The 20,719-nt window shown below is 37.4% G+C and overlaps 1 protein-coding gene across 1 annotated transcript in view; it reads right to left on the reverse strand.

Moving 5' to 3' along the window:
• The window catches only part of Wdr11 (WD repeat domain 11), an 84,263-nt gene that overhangs the window by 14,806 nt on the left and 48,738 nt on the right, over nt 1-20,719 (reverse strand). The window contains exons 14-20 of the mRNA XM_012513466.2: nt 18,295-18,403; nt 16,418-16,542; nt 15,613-15,760; nt 11,032-11,138; nt 10,525-10,639; nt 9,642-9,813; nt 5,240-5,348 (exon numbers count right to left, since the gene is read on the reverse strand). Coding sequence (XP_012368920.1) covers nt 5,240-5,348; nt 9,642-9,813; nt 10,525-10,639; nt 11,032-11,138; nt 15,613-15,760; nt 16,418-16,542; nt 18,295-18,403 — 885 coding nt within the window. The remainder of the gene's footprint in view (nt 1-5,239; nt 5,349-9,641; nt 9,814-10,524; nt 10,640-11,031; nt 11,139-15,612; nt 15,761-16,417; nt 16,543-18,294; nt 18,404-20,719) is intronic.

The raw sequence follows: 20,719 nt of genomic DNA on the forward strand, positions 1-20,719 counted from the left end.
CATGATTTTTTCCAAATTTGTGTGTTGTCTTTTCACTTTGTAGGTAATTTCTTTTGATGTGCAAAAGCTTCTCAATAAGAGGAGGTCCCAGTTATTAATTCTTTCAAGTGTTTCCTGTGAGATTTGATATTTGTTCATGAACTCTTTGCCTACACTTATGTCTTCAAGAGTTCCTCCTACTTTCTCTTCCAGGAGATTTAGTGTCTCTGTTTTAATGTTTAGATCTTTAATCCATTTTGACTTGAGCTTAGTGTATGGTGATAGACCTAGGTCAAGTTTTAGTTTTCGGCATGTAGAGAGCCAGTTTTTCCAGCACCATTTGTTAAAGAGGCTATCTTTCTTCCACTGAGAAACTGTTTCGCCCCTTTGACAAAGATAAGATGGCTGTGTTTGCAGGGACTTCAGCGTCTTCCAATCTATTCCATTGATCCTCAGGTCTATTTCGTTGCCAGTACCATGCTGATTTTATCATAATAGCCTTGTAGTATAATTTCAAGTCAGGAATTGTAATGCCTCTTGCCTTGTCTTTGTTGCCCAGGATTGCCTTTGCTACTCTAGGTCTTTTCTGGTTGCAAGTAAATTTTAGGAACAATTTCTCTAGGTCTGGGAGGTATGTTGGTGGTAGTTTGATAGGCATTCATTAAATGTGTACAGCAATTTTGGGAGTATGGCCATCTTCACAATGTTGGTTCTTCCTACCCAGGAGCATGGAATATCTTTCCATTTTCTGAATCCTCTACGATCTCTTTTTTTGGAGTACTGTAATTTTGCTTGAAAAGATCTTTGACTTCTTTACTTAGATGAATTCCAAGGTATTTCATTTTCCTCAATGCTACTGTAAAAGGTATTATTTCTATAATTTCCCTCTCATTGTGTTCGTTATCAGTGTAGAGGAATGCTACTGACTTTTGGGTATTGACTTTGTATTCTGCTATGCTACTGAATTTCTTTATTAATTCTAGTAGCTTCTTGGAGTTTTTTAGGTCTTCCAAGTAAAGTATAAGGTCACCTGCAAATAATAATTTAACTTTTTTACCTATTCTTATTCCTTTTAATTCTTTCTCTTGTCTAATGGCTCTAGCTAATGATTCCAGAACTACATTGAATAGGGGTGGTGATAGAGGACTTCCTTGTACCAGATTTAAGAGTAAAAGATTTTAGTTTTTCCCCAATTAGAATTATGTTAGCCATTGGGTTGTCATAAATGGCTTTTACCAGACTGAAGTAGAAGCCAGCCATCTATTCCAATTTTCTGTAGGACTTTGAACATGAATGAGTGTTGGACTTTGTCAAAAGCCTTTTCTGCATCAATGGAGATGATCATGTGGTTTTTAAGCTTTTGCACTATTGATATTGTGTATTACATGTAAAATTTTTGAACTATCCTTGCAATCCTACCTGGTCATGGTGTATGATCATCTCGATTTGGTGTATTCTATTTGTTAGGATGTTATTGAGGATTTTTGCATCTATGATCATGAGGGAGATTGGCCTGTAGTTCTTTTTCTTAGTTGCGTTTTTCCCTCTTTTTGGTATCTACATACTACTTGCCTCCAGGAATGATTTTGGGGCACTGCTTCGTTTTCAATTTCATTGAGTTTGAGGAGTATAGGGACTACATCTTCTATAAATGTCTTGTAGAATTCAGCTGTGAATCCATCTGGACTTTGACTTTTGTCGGTAGGTTTTTATGTTTTATTTTTTATTTTATTACATCTTGTATTTCACTGGCTGCTATTGGGCATTGAGAGTGGTTATTTCTTGTCAATTCAGTTGTGGTAATCTGTACCTTTCTAGGAATCTGTCCACTTCTTCTGTGTCTTCTATTCTGTGAGAGTAAAGATTCTCAAAGTAGCTACTGATAATCCTCTGAATTTTCACAGGGCCTGTGGTAATTACCTCCTTTTCATTCCTTATTGTTTGTATTTGAATTTTTTCTTTCCTCTGTTTGATGAGGTTAGCTAGGGGCTTACCGATTTTATTTAATCTTTCAAAGAACCAGTTTTTTGTTTCATTTATTCTTTGAACTGTTTTCTTCATCTCAATTGAATTAATTTCTGCTCTAATCTTTATGATTTCTTCCCATCTTTGGGCTCTTGGTTTGGTTTGCTCTTCCTTTTCTAGTTGTTGAAGGTGCAGCATTAGGGTACTTATTTGTTCCCGTTCTGTTTTCCTAATGTGTGAGTTCACAGTTATGAATTTCCCTCTGAGAATGGCTTTCATCATATCCCACAAATTCCGGTAAGTTGTGCTTGAATTTTCATTGAATTGTAGATATTGTTGAATTTCTAGTTTAATTTCATCTGTGACCCATTGGTTGCTGAGTAGGGTTTTAATTTCCATGTATTGAGGGTTTTTTTCTGGTTTCTTTTGTCACTTATTTCCAGTTTCATTGCACTGCGGTCAGATAATATGCATGGGATAATTTCTGTTTTCTTGCATATACTTAAGCATGACCTATGGACCAGTATGTGGTCTATTTTAGAAAATGACCCATGTGCAGCTGAGAAAAATGTGTATTCAACTGTGTTTGGGTGGAACACTCTGTATATGTCCACCAAGTCCATTTGTTTCAAGCTCTGGTTCAGTTCTGTTATTTCTTTGCTGAGTTTTTGTCTGGTTGACCTATCTTTGTGCGATAAGGGGGTGTTAAGGTCTCCTGTTAAAATTGTGGTATTGGATATTAGATTTTTCATGTCCACTAAGATTTGCTTTATATACTTGGGTGCTCCTGTGTTTAGTGCTTATATAGTTATGAGTGTTACCTCTTCCTGTTGAATTTTTCCCCTAACCAGTATATAGTGGCCTTTTTTATTTCACTTGATCATTGTTGGTTTCAAGTTGAGACTATATGAGAATAGGATTGCTACCCCTGCTTTTTTCTGAGGTGCTGGGGTGTGTAGTATTGTTTTCCATCCTTTGACTTTGAGCCTATGAATGTCTTTAGGAGTTAAATGTGTTTCTTGTATACAGCATATTGTTGGATTTTGTTTCCTAATCCACTGTGCCAGTCTATTTCTCTTAATTGGTGAATTGAGTCCATTTACATTGATGGTTATAATTGAGATGCACTGACTTACGATTGACATGTTATTTACCTCTTGTCGTTTACTCCTTTTTCTCCTGTGTTTAATTGTTTGTCATATTTAGTTGGTTGCTTCTGATCTCATTCATGGAGTGCTGATCATTTTGGACCCCCTCTAGAACATCTTTTAGGAGCCTGTGTAGGATTGGCTTTGTCATCATGAAATTCTTTAGTTGTTCTTTGTCATAGAAGTACTTCACTTCTCCATCAAACTTGAAAGAGAGTTTTGCAGGGTATAGTAGTCTGCACTGGAATTTGAAGTACTCTGCTCCATGATCCTCCTGCCTTCATGGTTTGTGAAGAGAAGTCAGCCATGATTCTGATGGGCTTTCCTTTGAATGTGATCTGCTTCTTTTCTCTAGCGGCTTTCAGTATATTATTCTTGAGTTTCTGGTATCTTGACTATCATAGGTCTCAGTGTGTTTTTAATTGGGTTGAGGTTACCTGGTGTTCTATATGCTTCAGTTACCTGAACGTCAGATTGATTTCTCATATTTGGGAAGTTTTCTGCTATTACTTCTGCCCTTATTTTTTTAATGTCATTTGTATTGACTTCTTTTTTCTCATTGGTACCTATTAGTCTGACATTGTTCATGTTTGCATTGTCTTGCAGGTGATGAATTATTTTTTCCTGCATCTAGTTGTTTTTAAGAGATCTTTTCTTACCTTTTCACTAGCTGCACCAGAGTCTTCAAGACCTGAAACTGTCTTCACTTTCACTTAAGTGGTTTTGCAAGCTCGTGATTGAGATTTTAAGTTCCTCTATATCTCTTTGTTGACTCTGCTTCATGCGATCTATTTCTTTCCTGTATTGCTCAGTCAAGGAATCCATCATTTTTCTAATCTCTATTTTTTTTCAATCAATGTCTTCTTTAGAAGCAGTTATTAGTTCTTTTACTGTAGTGTTTTTTTCCAGATTGGGTTTCCTGTGTATGTTTCTGTAGTTGATTCTTCTTTTCAGATGGTATGAGTTCAAAAATTCTTTTTTTATTTCAGAAAAGAATTCCGCTCTGAGTTCCTCTATAACTTTCTGCTGTTGCTTATTATCAATGCTATTAATTCATACATTTGAGCTGAGCTAGTGGAAAAGAATTCCGCTCTAAGTTCCTCTATAACTCTTTGCTGTTGCTTATTTACTATCGACACTATTAATTCGTACATTTGAGCTGAGCTAGTATCCTCTGTACTTGTTCTGTGTTGGAACTGGGTTCCCTTCATATGTTTCTGCATTTGATTCTTTACTGCAGATGTTATTAATTCAGGGATTTCTTTTTTGTTTCCAATCTGAGTTCCTCTATACCTTTCTGCAGTTGTTTATTTCAGAAGCTGTTGATTCATTGATTTCAGCTGTGTGATTCCCAATTTGTTCTGTGTTAGTGTCCTCTGCAGTTGTTACAGGTGGGTTTGGGGTCTGAGATTGCATTTTGCTCCTTTTCGATGACATTTTTGTGTAGCACTGTCTTCTGACCCTTGTTGTAGAACTTTGGTGAAGTTATAACCTGAGCACCTACTGAAATTCAGGTGTAGATCTACAAAGTTTGGATTTTTCCAGCTGTGCCTGGCTTGGGTCTGGCTGCTGTGCTCAGCTCCTTCCTGCTGCCGCCCTTGGGAGTGAACCTGTTTTGCCCCTGTTGGCAAGATGTTCTGCTCCTGGAACTGGGTGGTTCTGGGTGGTTCTATCCCCTACTCTCTCTGCAGGGATTGTAGCTGCAGTGTCTCACCCCCAGTCTGTATGCCAGCCCTGTCCTGAGTCTGGAGGGGACAAGGTGGAGTAGGGGGGAGGGGAAGCTCTCCCATACACTCACTGGGCCTGGGCTAGGACTGGACATGGGGGTCCCCAGAATGCGGCAGAAATTCTCACTCGGCGGGTGGGGTGGGGTGGGGGGTGCTGCGGAGTGGTGGGCTGGGTCGCAAGGGGGTGGAAGAGGGTCTCATCCATGCTGCACCTGGGCTTGGACTAGCAGGTCCCGCCGGCGCAGGGTAGCTGCAAACTTTCCCACACACTCACTTAGGACTGGGCTAGGACTGGCTAGATTGGTTTTAATTCTCATTCCTGTAAAGCCCTTTATACTCATGGCTGATTCTCACGAGTATGCTTCCATTGAAGTACACTATGAAAAGAAAAAGAAAGCAAGTAAGCAAGAAAGAACTTACACATGAGAAATGTCCAAAGAGTATTGCCCATTCCAAGGCTGGTGTAACAAGAAGGCTTTCAGTGCAAGGGAGGCCCTTGGGACAAGGAGATATGGACACCACACAGGCTCTATAAAAGAGAAAAAGATTTTTAAAAAATCAAATTTTATAGTCTATATCTACAAGCTATTTACAGAGAAGCTAGCAGAAAACAATGCATAAATCTGGTGCAACTGGGAGGGTACATTCACTGTGCTCCCTGCCTGGAAAACTCTCTTTGCTCCAGTCTGATCAATACAGTCTCTGTCCCCTTCTTCAAATTTAAATAATCTATGTGGTATAAAACTGCTACTACTTGCATAAAAGAACCAATGCAATGACTCAACAGACACCAATACAATTTATCATTTAAAAATATTACATGTAATTATATTTACCTGTATCTCTTACACCACTTGGTATCTTTGCTTTTCTGAGCCTACTAAACTAACACAGCCCATCAACCTCCAGCTTGTCACTGAAGGGATTAGGGGTCTCTGATCAATGGACTTCCCAGGAATCACGTTCGAAGGTAGTTTCAGAACAAGGGCTATCATCCTAGACCTGGAGTCCTAGCATCCATCTTATGAAGAGGCTGGCTTACTGGGAACACTAACTAAACAAGAGCTTCCTGTTTTCTCAACATGTTCCAAAGCGAAGAGACAGAGGGTCCAAAGGCTCTAATGCTCAGCAACTATGTTCTGACACCTTTATTCCAACAGACCCCTAACCTTCAATCAGGGCCCGAAGGCCCCTATAACTCAGCCTCACCACCCTGTCAGCTCCTGCAGAGCCTTTGTTTCACAATCCTGTGAACAGATAGAGTTACTTAAAATGGCCCAAATCCATCCCCGGTGCTGCTTTCCCTAAGTGACAAACATAGACTTCAAACTATTATACAGTATCTAGTTACTAGGCCTCTCTGGCTACTAAGCACTTGAAAGATGATGAGGACAATGAAGGAATCTAATGTTTATTGTATTTAATATAAATGTAAAAACTGACATTTTATTCAGTTTATTCACCTTATGTTTGGAGCAAGTTGACTACACAGCTATTTTTTTCAACTGGAAACTATAAAATCTAAATGGAATTCAAATATTTTCGCACAAAATCTATCCCCTCAATTCAGAAAACAACTCATTTTATAATAAATGTAAAATATCAGTAACTTTGAATTCTGATTATATACTGAAATGATAAAGTTTTGGATATACTGGCTAAAATGCAATCATTATCAAAATCAGTTTCATCACTTTTTTATTTTCTTAAATATAACTATTAGAAATTTCAGCTGATATATGTGGCTCATATTATAGCTCTAGTAAGTAATGCTGCTTTATAAAACGTCATTGCAAGTAATTCACTAAAAATTAAATCATAAATAAAATGATTAAATTTTCAGCGAACTAGACAGAAGATAGTCAGAAATGTCTCTCTCTGGCGGGGGAGATGGCTCAGCGGAATAAGCACTTCCCTGGCAAGTGCAAGGGCCTGAGTCCAATCCCTGGACTGCCAAAAAGAAAAAAAAAAGAAATGTCTCTTTCTTTGTGGTACTGGGAACTCAACACAGGGCCTTATGTCTGTCACACAGGTGCTGTGTTGCTGCCAAATCCCTGGGCCCAGAAAGGTATTTCTAATACTGTTTTTGTTTTTTTTTTTACATCCAAGAATTTTAGTAATTAAAAAAAAAATCACTTAAAATGTAGTCCATATTCAAAAGTCCTTAGTTATCGATGGGATCTGGTGATCTCCAAAGATGCCAATAGCTATTTTCAGTTCAAAAATCTAGGGTCTAGCCTGCTTAGGCAGACACAGGGGCCAGGGGCTTAATCCCCAGGTGTACCATGCCAGCCCCGCCCCTAGGGCAGCGATTGAGAGTGGATGTGGTGGTGCACACCTATAATCCCTGTGCTTGGGAGGCTAAAACCAGAAAGATCTGTGTAGTGAGACCCTGTAGACCCTGTACTACATACATAAAAAAAAAAAAAAAAAAAAATCTGGGGTCTAGAGCCTGGCTCTGTAGCTCAGTGGCAATGTATGCTGACTATTCAGAAGATAATGGGATCCATTCTGAGCCTTGGAGGATGAGGTGCGAGGGAGTCCAGATCTAGTCCAGGCTCCTTTCTGTATGTGTTCACTAGGAAAAATGCTGTGAGCAGCAACGCTTAAAACTGTGGAGGAAGTTATACTGCAGTCTGATGTCAGCCAATGCACTTTTATGGAAACTTTCTCATACTGGAATATTGCTAAACAAGTTTCACATTTTCGCATTCCTATTAGATGTTGCTAAAAGGAGTTAAGATTTATTCTTATGCCATTTTATGTTCCTGATAAATGAAGCAGCAGACAACAAAAATTCTAGTCTTCTAAAACTGCTGGACTGCCACCCTCTGCCTGGTGGAAAGAAAAGGCTTATCTAAGCTTTTCTAACAAAGAGTATTTTATGTCACTTCCTACTTGTCACTAAGGAAAACTGAAGAAAATATATAAGATACTGATTATCAATGTGTATGTCCTACTGATCATATTAGTATCGCACATCAATAAGCCCAGAATGGAAGATGAATCTTTTTTTCCCAAGGTCATGTCTATTATGTACACAGTGATAAACATGAAGACATCTTTCACTTAAATCCAAATTTACATCACCATCAGTGTTTATTCTTTAACATTTATTAAATGCTACTCTCAGTTTAAAATTGAATCAATCTGCACAATGTATACATAACTTTCATTGACCTTTCTCCATTACCATTTAAAAAAATTTTCCCTGTTCTTGTTGGGGCTATACCACTAGACACTGGGCATTAGAAAAATTTTAAAAGAAAATGCAATTTAAAATCTGGCTGCAAGCTAGATAGTCAAATATTGTATTAAAGCTAGATTAATGTTAGGGACTCCATGTCAGTAGTTACTTTAAGAATAAGTTACCATGTCTTTGGAGCTTTTTAGACTATAATTTTAAATTAAAAGCAAAATAAATGCTTTTCAAACACTTATATTTCCATAAACATTAACTTTTTCTTTTTTTACCTAGAACTAGTAACTAAATTTAAAGAAAGTTTCCCCCTTGAAAGTTCCCCAATTTCCTTAACTTCAGGCTCAAAATCTACTCGCCCTTTCCTGAGAGGTGCTAAAAGCTCTGCACAGGTGGCAAGTGATCCAAGACCAGGTGTGGGATGGAATGCCTGACATCTGGCCTCACCTGGTGGCAGTCAGACTAAGTCTTGCTTCTTCTAAAGTAGGAAGTCCTGGCACCCCACACATTGGCAGGGATAGGGCAGTGACAGAAATCAAAGTACACCACACATAAATCACAGGCACGCAACCGACACCAGCCGCACCTTAGTGGTGCTTGACCATGAACATTCAGAAAATGGTAGGTGTTCAAAGTGTCTGGCATTGTCTCTAGAGGAGCCAAACCACTGACCTGACAAAGCCCCAAATTCCAGTGTGACTCCGTGAATGACTAACGAGTTTCTCAAGAATGAGTTTACAAATGAGAGAATACTGAGTACCAAACATGCCAAGAGCACACATGCGGGAAGTTCTTGCTCTGCCCTAATTAAGATCAGGGCTGATGCCCTCTAAAAGCATCTTCCAAGTTGAACACTGCATTATGTAAGACAAAAGCTGTGCTTTAAATTTGATGAAGGATGCATTCTCTTTTTAAAAAGTCACACATGATGGTATTTTACTACCATACTTTTAATTCTGGTAAAAAATAATCTGTGTTCCATCCCACCACCACCAATGAAATCACAAAACAACCAGGTCACTGAAATCACCAGTTCTAATTTGGCTCGTCATGTAATAAGTCATACGCATCAAAATTCTTGATATTCAGAACATATTTTTCAACCTGACTTTTTCATTGATAAATTGGCTGGAAAAGATATAAGGCTCATTAAAAGACAGAAGCTACATCATGCAACTAGAAGGAACCTGCTCAGAAAAGGGTCTAAAAAAAAGGGCCACTTCTACATCAGTTGGGAATGACTGAAACCTGAAATTACAAAGCATCTCAAATTACTAAACCCTCAAGCTTTAACACATTTGTTATGGGGCCACAATTCCTGTGTCTCCCTGTCAGGAAGCTTGAACCAACAGTGGTACATGCAGGACTGTCCCACTGGGTGGCCTTTTATTAGCTTTAGTAGTAAAAAGATAGATAAAAGTGATAGATCCACTTGTACCACCAATGGCATAAGCTGCACAGTGGAACAGTCATTCATGAACTGAGTTAAGCCAGAGGGAACATGTTATTTCTTAAACTCAGATTTAAAGTAAGACTGAAATGAAAAAGCAGCAGCTCTCCCTCCAGAAGAGAGCAGCTTGTGACAAATGTGGCTTCAGAGCACCCTTTCATGAGAACCCATACCAGTTAACTCCTGTTCATCCATTCTAAAACATGTAGACTTCATAGACATCTCCAGGACCCTGATGCACCCGTCATCAGATGCCAAGATCACTTTATCTGATGTGCACCAGTCCACATCCAAGATCCGAAAGGTCACATTTCTTCCACTTCTTAGACTGCTCACCATCTGAACCTACAAGAATGAATCTTGTCATCATAGTCAGATAGAAAAGGAAGATGTTTATCTATCATTCTGGATTAAATGGTGATGAGAGACAGTGCTCCGGCAAAGGCCTAAAAGAAGTACAGAGGGTCAGGTGTGGTGGGGCACATCTGTAATCCCAGCACTCTGGAGGCTGAGGCAGGAGGATCATAGTGAGATCGAGATCAGCCTGGACTACAAAGTGAGCTTAAGGCCAGCCTGAGCTGCATAGTGAGACCCTGTCTCAAAAAAAAAAAAAAAAAGTACAGAATTGTACTGACTATAAAAACCTGTTTTCCATATGCAAATTGTGTTGTTTCAAAGGTGTCCACTACAACAATAACATTAGAGAACCAATGAATCACCTGTGGAGCTATCACTTTTAGAACAGAAATACAAAAAAATAAAAACTTCTAAAACAAAATAATTTGTTACAAGAAGCTTTATGAACTTATAATTTTCAACAGTTTATTTTTCTTATATGTTTGTAATATACAATGATTACATTCATCATAGAGAACTGGTACACATATATAATACTTCTTAATTCTTTTTATATCTTCTTTTCCTTCCTTCCCTGCCCCTCCCTCCATCTCTTACTCCTATTATATAATTTCATCTCCAGGTCAGGAAAAAGGAAAAAACCCAGTTTCTGTGAGCAATTGCCTCATTTCTGTCTCAGCCTCCCAGGGCTGGGCCTACCTCTTTAGCATCCCAAACTTCAGCACCATCGTTGTACATCGCTATTAGTTTTTGGTTTCCTTTGCCAGGGGCAAAACGAATCTTCCTCACCCAACTTCTATGTGTAGGTATTCCTCTGAGGACAAACAACAGAAACACCAGGATTAGGGAGAACAGAATGCAGTCAGCAGAAATTACGCCTGAACTGTGTCCTCCATCTCTGCCTAGTGCTGCTTCTGACAAGGTCTGATTATGGCACAGCCACTTTACATTCTGGGATAAAGGCCACATCTGACAGGTGTTCCCCTAACATGCACTAGAGTAACATCCCAGGGTTCCTGTACAAGCCACCTGCAGGTAAGAGTCTACTTAAAAGGGTCCAGAACTTGGCTCAAATGCCTTCCTTCGGTGACTGGAAACCCAAAGCTCCAAGCTACAATTGTCCATTTTTACTGGTCTGGATTATAAATCACAAGCCTACAAAATTTTTGTTAGGTAAAAATTTCATTCTTGGATGAACAATCATACCTGGATACTCTGCCTCTCAAATCCCAAAAATTGAGGTTCCCATCCACATCTCCAAGCACTAATGTATCACCTTTCCAAGCAATGCAGGTAATACTACCCATATTTCCCTGGAAAACAACAGCAACAAGAACACACATAAATTTCACTACTGATAAGTCATTAGAACAGGGAAGTATTTGTATTTAATGGTCATGATGAAATAAAAACTATTTAATAAAGCTTAACTATAAAGAGTTTTACTTCGTCATGAATTCCATGGAATTCTAAAATATAGACTTCAAACCCTAACAGTCATTTCAGTTTGATAGACTGAGCTAGGTTATCTGAGCTAGATTTTTTTCAGGAAAAAACACCTTGGAAAAAAGGAAAAAGAGAAGAAAAGGAAAACCTTTTTAGAGAGATATCTTACCCTTCATTGTATAAGGATAAATAAAGCCATTCTAAAGGAAACTCAATTATTTTCAGAACTGCAGTAATTTTTATATCGAAAAAGATGATCCAGAGCATTACTGGTATCCTTTGGAAGCTTTTGGTATAATGAAAGGTGAAAAAATGGGATTAAAAGATGATAGTTTTGTTATACAGGAAGCTCTGCAAAGAAGTTACATATAGAAACAGTCTGTAAGAATCCGACAGCCGTGTTTAAATAAATGTGTGTAATAAATCCAAAATGGAAGAAGAGAATTCACATCCCCAGCAAATAGACAGAGGTACTGAGACCTCAACAGCCCAGGCCCAGGCATCACATGGCCAGGCCTTGAACCTCAGTGTTACCACCTAGACTGATATGGAGTTTGGGGAACATTTATTTATTTATTTATTTATTTATTTATTTTTTGTATTTTAGGGAAGGTTGTTCAGGGTCAGGGTCTCACTACTAGACTGGACTTGGGTGTTCAGGGTCTCACTACTAGACTGGACTTGTGGTGATCCACCTGTTTACAGCCTCCAGAGAGCTGGGATCACAGGCATGCACCACCACGGCCAGTCTCAATTGCTGTCTCAGCATGCCCTGGGGGTGGGGCCGGCACAGCAGGCAGGCCGGGGGATTGAACCCCAGCCCTTGCACCTGTTTGCAGGCACTTTAATCCACTGAGCTATTTGGCCGGCCCTGGGGGACATTTATTTTGCCTTTCCGTGTCTTACATTTATCATTAATAGAGTAAGATAAGCTTATGAAACTTGAGTTGGAATTAGTGTTAAGAAGCTGATAACGATACAGCCTGTAAAGCAATGCCTGCCACACTACAAAAACTCAATACAATGTTAGCTAATAATTAATATCACTACTCAATTACTCTATTTATTATAAAAATTCTTTTTTCACTTATGGTATAATATAAAAATTTACATGGCATCCATGGTCAGGAGTAAGAAAGCATCAGTGTTTGTCAAACTGACCATTAACAGACTAAGACCCATACCAAATACTGAAAAAGAAGACTAAATTTAAAAAATCAATATTATTAGTGAGTTTAATGTAAAAATATTTAACTATACTAAGTAAATGAAATTCTGTGTAACATGAAGCATGCTCTCAGATTTTATTTTTATTTTCCTGACTTTACTAAAAGAATATTTAAGAATTTTCTCTTCAAGTTACTTTTCATCTTTGAATATGTTCAAATTTTAAATCCTGCCTTCTAACTTTAAAAAGTTAGAGTATTAATTTATTAGTCTAGAAATCATTGTTACCAGCTTAGAACATTAATACAACTGCACAGATAAGCAGACTTTCCACATAAGGGCGCTGACAGGATACAACCATGCGGAGACACCGAGGACCTCTGAGGATGTGGTACACAAATACCGTTGTTGTTAAATAATCACGAGAGAACCAAAGCAAAACTAAGCTACAACAGAGCATTTGAGTCATGTGCAGAGCATCTGTTCCCTACCTTTAAGACAAGACATTCAAAAGGACAGAAGGAAGGCCGGCACAAGTCAGAAACACACTCTCACATACACATAATTTCTAACACACTCTTCACATACACATAATTTAAAATACAAAAATTTCTTCTTTCTTTTACCATTTCTATGTACTCTGCAACTCTGGGGCCAAAAATCCAGAGAGAAACCATCAACTCAAAACAGATAAGTTTAATATTTTACATTTGGGAGAAGAGTCAGATAAATATTTGCTTAAAAGAAACAAATCTTCTACCTACATTTTACATGACAGTCACTGGAACACATTAATTTCCCAAAAGTAGTATGCTCTAAAATATTGGAGGCCTGGATCCTCATTAAGCTGGTCATTCCTTCAGAACTTTATCTAGTAAGGAAAAATAAATACCTGGCAGAAGAGACCTGGTACATGCTGACTCAGACCTCCACAAAAGGAGACAGAATTTTAAAAGCTGTGTGGTACATTACATCCTGAAAAGAGCATTTATGAAAAGGAACACTAATATGTCTAATGTTAAGAAATTTAAAACTTATTTGGGGGTAGCTGGGGAAACCGGCATTGCAAAAACTACTGGCTCAGATAATTTCCCCTTTAATTTTAAGTGTGCAGTAATGAAAAAACAGAGATTGGGATACTTGGCGTGGAACTGAAAGAGCTGATGCAAGGATCTTTTGGGGGGCTTTAAAAGAGGAAGCACAACCCTTGTACCACATTTCTTGTTGTATAGGTCTTGCTTTATCTTGGTCTTAACCATCCAGCAGAAAGGTATAAAGGCAAGGTATGTAAAGTGGAGCCATATTGATATGCTGAGCCACATGTGAAGGGGTCTAGTCAACAACTTCTGCAGAAAATCCCCTACTATTGTGGACTACTGGACTGTGTTGAATTGTTTTGCTGAGTTCGAGCACCTATAATATTTAGATACCAATAGAATACCCATCTCTGACAGGACAGAACTGGTGAGGGGGGATGCAGAGGAAGGACAATTTTATATTTGTATATACAGAATAGTTAGGATGGATGTACAGCTGCTTTCACTTGGTTCGGTGAGAGGATTTGTTGTGGTACTGTTTGGGCGGGATGTCCTGGCTGCTTCTTGTGCTGTGGATGACAGCTGAGAAGATAACAATGTGCAATGTATTGATTATTGAAAATGTCCCATTAATCAGCTTGGAAAGTGTCTCATTGATATTTGTTTCTCAATAAAATAAAATAGGAAGCACAGAAAGAGTGCTACGAAGCAAGCCAACATTCAAGAATTCAGTGTTATACTGACTTTGTATGTCTCAACTCAAAAGACAGTTTTTCTTTCTACATGTTTAAATTTATTTCTAATTATAACTACCAAATATCAAACTTTTACTTTTGTATTATTTTCATCCTGTAAAAATTCTGAAAATGCCGGGTAATATTAGACACTACTATCTCAGATGTGATTTATTTATATAATAATAACAGTTAAATTACAACTTAAAAAGTTCTCTCACTTGTTACCTCCAAAATTTTGGGGTGCAATGCCCCCAATTTTTCCATAGTTATTAACATAGAAGATTCACTAGCCAGTTTCTAAGAGAACCTCATTAATTCTTCCTTTTTGGTATTCATAGCCCCTGGTAGACCTGTCACAAAGAGTAGAGCTGGTGTAAAAACCAACATTATACTGAAGAAACGATGGAGTGTGAGTTCTGTAACTAGGTTATTTAAAGGACACCACAGCTGTTTTCTGGCTGTCTTCTGAAGCTCCCCGCCCAGCCCTGAAAAGACTCAAGCAGTATAGTGGAAGGGGCCCAGGCCTCTCCCCATGGTCAGCACTGACTCAGAACAGCCATGTGAATGGCCTTATCTGAAGCACACCGGCCTGCTCTTTTAACTTAATGAATCCTGCAGCCAGCACCTGAGCCTCATGCGGGGGTGATGGGGTGGGGTGGGGGGTGACCTTGCGTTGGCATTCCCTTTTAGATGGCAATTCTAAATAAATACTATCCTCTCACACTTCCTTTTAACCATTTTCTTAATCCACTTATTAAATGGATTGGTAAATTGCAAATTGTTAACTATAAAAACTTAGCTAAGAGATTCCATGTAGTAAATATTAATACTCTTATATCTAAACCTAATTCTACTATCCTAAAATAATACCATATTATAAGTCAAATCTTTCAGGAAAATACTTGAAATGGAAAAACGATAGATACTGAAGTCAGAGAACCTAAGTTTCAAACACAGTTCCATCATATAACTGAGCTAGGTAACCTTGAGAATATATTCTCCTTTGTGAATTATTATGGGGATAAACACAAGTAGTACACAGAAAATATTTAATTAAAATTATCACAAACTATTCTCTAGCAGTAAGGGGCAAGTTTATTTATAGATCATGTCCCTTTCAGTAGTAAAGCTTATTCATACTAAACTCTTCTGAAGAAGCTTTCTAACTTAATTATATCTTCACTGGGTACAGATGAACAAAATGATTCTCCTGTCTCAGCCTCCCCAGTGCTGGGATTACAGGGGTGTGCAACCACTCCCAGTTTTGGGGTCAGCACAACAGTACAAGGGTTTGAACTCAGGTCCTTGTTCTTCTAGGCAGGCATGTAGACTGTAGAGCTATCTCCCTAGCCCAGAACAAAATTCTTGATAAGAGAGATGTATCCAAGGGTTAGACTTACATCTGGTGGGATCCGAGCACTATCTTTCACAGAGTTTCCTTCAACGGTGAGGTGAAAAACTTGGCCATCATTATCTGTAAATACAAAATGCTCACGTGCAGAGATGTTCTGACTGAGTTCAGATTTACTTTCTGCCTCCTGCAATAAGCTTTGAGACAGAGAAAAATTAGATAAAGCTGTTTCTTTCCTGTAGAGTGATACCCATAACTAAGTACCGAGCCATAGTAGAGGTGCATTAGGACCAAGACCATTTCAGAAAGTCTGAAACGAATCTTGCCCAGATAATAACATAAAAATATAAATCACTCCCAAATAATCATAAATGGGAGGAAGTCTACCTGGTATTGGGAGAGTTGGATGCAAATTTAACACAAACTGTTTTTGCTGCAGAGCTCAACACTGAGGGGAATCATATGAGCTACTATTGGCTGAAGTTTTTTGTTTGTAATGGTATGGCTGGGGACAGTTCATAAACTTAGAATTCTCACTACATTTTCTCTGGTGTACACAAGTGATATGACCTCTGTTTACCCTATGTCCAGTTGTGTTTCAGAGCTGAAGGAAATGGGACAGAAAGACATTTCCCCAGTCACATCTACTGATGGGTGCTGATGAACTGACAATATTGCATAGGTTACTGAGTACACCATGCAATACCATCCACTTCAATAATATGCGTATGTATGGAAACATGATACAAAGCACTGTATGTTCAAAAGCAGTGTCCACCTTCTTAAAGAACATGTCTCTGGGTGGCACTTATCATATTCTCAACTATGATACTGGCAGGGACAGCAAGCTCTACCTGATCACAGATGACTCAACAATACTCAGCTCTGTGTCAGAAACAACAGTCTGGCGGGCCATGGCCTCACGGGTAGCAAGCTGTTTCTTTCTCAGGCTCTTCAAGTTGTGAGATGGTGACCACTCCTGGGAAGCAAAAACAGACAGAACTAGAAGTACTAAGTTGCCCTCTTTCTTTTCCTTCCAGAAAGACAGATTTCCCATTGCTTGGCACCATTATTATTGCACATGAATTTTTAAGACTTTTCCACTTATAGAAAGGCTGAATGAATGCACTTTAGATTAGAGCTCACGGTTAAAAAAAAAAAATGGATAACTTACAAGAGGAAGTTTTGATTCTTTCTTTTTACAAACTGAAATGAATCAATTCATTTACTACATCTCCTATTCCCCACCTCCTTGTCTAGCAAGAACTGGACCTATATGGAAAAGAGAATTATGTTCCTCTAATTAGGAAGTCTTATCAGGGATAGATCCATCCCAAACCACTTGTTTTATTTATTATCTTGTATTTGTACCAACTGCAATGTATTTAATCCACTGTTAAGTTAATAATCCAATTTTTATATGCAGAAGTTTTTAACATGTAGTTATGTTTATAACATGTATTTTTAACTTACGTCAGTAGTACTAGGCTTATGCATCAGCCTCTTTCATCTTATTGGTCACTGCTTTTAATGAATTTAATGTAATTTAAGTAATGTATTCTCCCTGTTGTTTGTGCATGGTATATAACACTCCACACTTATATTCACCAAATTTCCATCTGTTCTCTCAGCAAGACACCCAGGTTCCTCTGAATGCAATCATGACAAATGACACTAAAGTGAAAATCCTTGCAAACATTCCTTTGTGGCCTAGAGCTCAGCAGTTGCAACACAGAAAATCTCTGTGTTTGCCTAAATCCTCAGTACACAAGGATCCCCTGCCTTATAGTGTACCACTCTTCATGCTGCCTTCCCAACTTTTGTTAGTCTAAAAGACACAGGAATATTTTACTTTGTACAACTCTAAAAACTGATGAGTTAAACATGTTTATTCTCTGGTTAGCCTTTTAGGCTTCTCTGCTAGTCACTAATGCTCACATTGTTTATTTTCCCATTGCTGATCCTGTTTTTTTCACTGTTATTTTGAAGGAGTGCCTTGTTATTTTTGAGAAATCGGAAGATTTTCATGACAATAGCACCTTTTACCAAACATAAATCATTAGCTGTGATATAACCAAGTTGTTTTTTTATTTTCTTTTTTCTTGCTTTGAGCTTCTGATATCCATTTTTGCTCCCGGGTCACAAAAATATTCTCTTAAATTATATTATTAAGTAATGTTAAATATTATAGCTTTCTTTTTCATATTTAGGTCTTTAACCTTGTGGAAAATTTGTAAGTGGTATTAGTTAGATACAGCATTTTTTTTCCATAAGGTGAGACAATTTCCCCAATATTGTCTTTTAAACAGTCTGTTCCACTGATTTGTGTGTTGCTTTCCTGAACTCTTTTTTATATTAGTTCACTTTCTTCTTTTGTGTCAGTACAGCACTAATGTTATTTCCATAGTCTGTAACATGTCCTAATGTCAGTAGTGTAAGCCAGCTCCCATCTCACCTGTGCCTACCACCTTTGTTCAAGAGTGACTTTGCTATATAGGACTTTTATTATTTTATAGTCATTTTAGAATGTGTTTATGATGCTTCTCAAAGTATCCAAAAAAATTATAGCAAGAATTGCAGTAATATTAAATTGGCCATCCCAAGACTTATGTCTCCATTTATTTAGATCATTTTCTTTGAATATATATAAAAAATATGGCATGTTAATTATGAAAAAACAACATTTAGCACATATATACTAGGACAATATAGTTCTCAAACTATAACTTACCAAAGCAGTTATTGTAGGAAAGTTTTTGGACATTTCTCTAAGAAGGGTACAAGTCCTAACATCCCATAATTCCAGGGGTTTATCTTTGAAAACAACTGCCAAATACTGTCTAAAATAAACAAAAATAGCAACAAATAAAATTATTAAGCCCATTTTTTTGTAAAACATCAAAAATTAGTACAGATAAAAGGCTCAGGAAATTGAAAAAAAAATCAGATGACATATTCCAAGCACAGACAATTTAGGCTACCATTCAGGTGCCACAATTAATAGTCCTAAGAATGTAAAGCTCTCAGATAACTTGAAAGCATGTACAATCTCAAATCTGACAAGGAGACTAGTCAGAAGAGTGGCCTAGACTCCAATTCTGGGGCCACAACTCACTTTTACCCTCCAGAGCCTCCATTTCTCCTATCTGACATGGGAACATTACCATCTATACCAATGAATTGATATGCACATTCTGGTAAATAAAAAGTAGGCAAACTGCCTATCATCCTACCACAGCAAGTGCGCAACAGATGCTGCTTTACCTGCTCTCTGTTGAGGCTAGAAGTACATAATGAATCAGTAAGTGCAATTCAAGAAAACTGAGTTGTTGAGCACTGATACCTCAGTAACCCATGAGAAACTAAAGCTATATTAATGAACAATAGCTATCACTGAAGAAATACAATAGAGTGGGAAGATCCAGGAGTCAATGTATTACAGGACTTCACGCACTTCATTTAAGATCATGTCTGCCACTTCATAATCAAGGGACTTCAGAAAAACTGTAATCTTTTTGAGTTTTGCTCTGTGTTTAAAATGCTATTAATACCAGCTGTAACTTCCTCACAAAATGCCAGATTAATTTAAAGGATAAGAACAGTGTACACCATGAGAGATTACACAAGGCTAATATGCTATACTGTGTATTATATATCATATAGTCACCTACTTATAAGCAAAATATGTTAAGATTCACCGTGAAAAAGAAAATTGATTTGGACAATAGGGAAATGAAAGTCCAGATAGAATTACAAATGTGACAAATGACAAAAGACATGAAAGGACACAATGTAGGGAGGACTACGCTTCCTTAAATGCACAGATTGTGGGAGCAATTATATAAAAGGTTAAAATACAAATTTTGGATCACATTATAAAGACCTTAAATGCTATGCTAAGTTATGTAGGGATTTATTCAACAGAAAACAATGAATCATAATAAAAGTTTTGAAGTAGGGAATCCTGAAATTAGTTACTTTAGATATGTGAGTTCAGCAGGGATGTAAAGAGTTGGGCCTGAGAACAAGAGAATGGAGTTCCGTTAGATTTCAGAGAACTCTTCCTTATGTGACTTACAACAAATGAAATTAATAAACTAGTAAACATTGTTAATTCTTTTAAAATAAAAGCAGAAAAAATACAAGTAAAAGATGATTTAAATATAAGTCATACTGATAGTTACATTATATCAATAATTTAAATACTTCATTGAGAAGTGTGAGATGATGAGACTAAAGAAAAACAAGCACTAATTATATGCGGCCTATAAGAAATTAACTTCATAAAGATAGAAGATTACAACTATAAAGATGGGAAAATATATGTAAGTACTGGCTATAAGAAAGCTGAAATGACTATACAAATATCAGACAAATCAGATTATTTCCAAAGAACAGTAACAAAGATGATGTTTCACAATAGTAAAGAAATCAAAGAATTGAAAGGATATAACAATTCTAAAAATGTACATATCTACAAATAAGAGCTTCAAAATACCTAAAAGAACTTGAGTTTTTCAAAAGCAAGTATATAAATTAATAACCAAAGTTATATTAAAACACTCATCTCTCAGTAATTCATAGAATACACACATAGAAAATCAGTATGCATACAGAACACTCCAATAACAGCATCAACCAACCAGAAATGACAGTTATGGAATATTCTAATCAACACCAGCACAATACACTACCTGTGAAGAGCACAAGAACTTTCGCTAAGTATTCTGGGCCAAAAAAGTTTACATGATATTTACAAAGACTGAAATAATGTAAAACATGTTCTCTAGTCACAACAAAAACTAGAAAATAATAGAAAGATATATCAGGAAAACATTAAATAGTTAAAAAAACAAAACAAAACAAAACAAACCTACAAATACTCTGCCATGTGCCTCTGCCTTGGAGCCAGCTGATTATGGACTGAAACTTCTACAAACTGGGAGCCAAAATACACCTTTCTTCTTTTAACTTTGGGTGTTGCGTATTTTGTCTCAGCAACAGAGAACCAATAATGAGACACTGAGACTTACAAATATACTGAAAGCTATAAAATATTGCTGATACAAATGAAAGAAGACTTAAGTGGATATAGCTTGTTTGTGAACTGCAAAATCTGTGAAGAAGATGTCAATTCTTTTCAACTGACATATGGA

The sequence above is a fragment of the Octodon degus genome, unplaced genomic scaffold (genome assembly GCF_000260255.1).
Source record: "Octodon degus isolate 3935 unplaced genomic scaffold, OctDeg1.0 scaffold00010, whole genome shotgun sequence".
NCBI lineage: Eukaryota > Metazoa > Chordata > Mammalia > Rodentia > Octodontidae > Octodon > Octodon degus.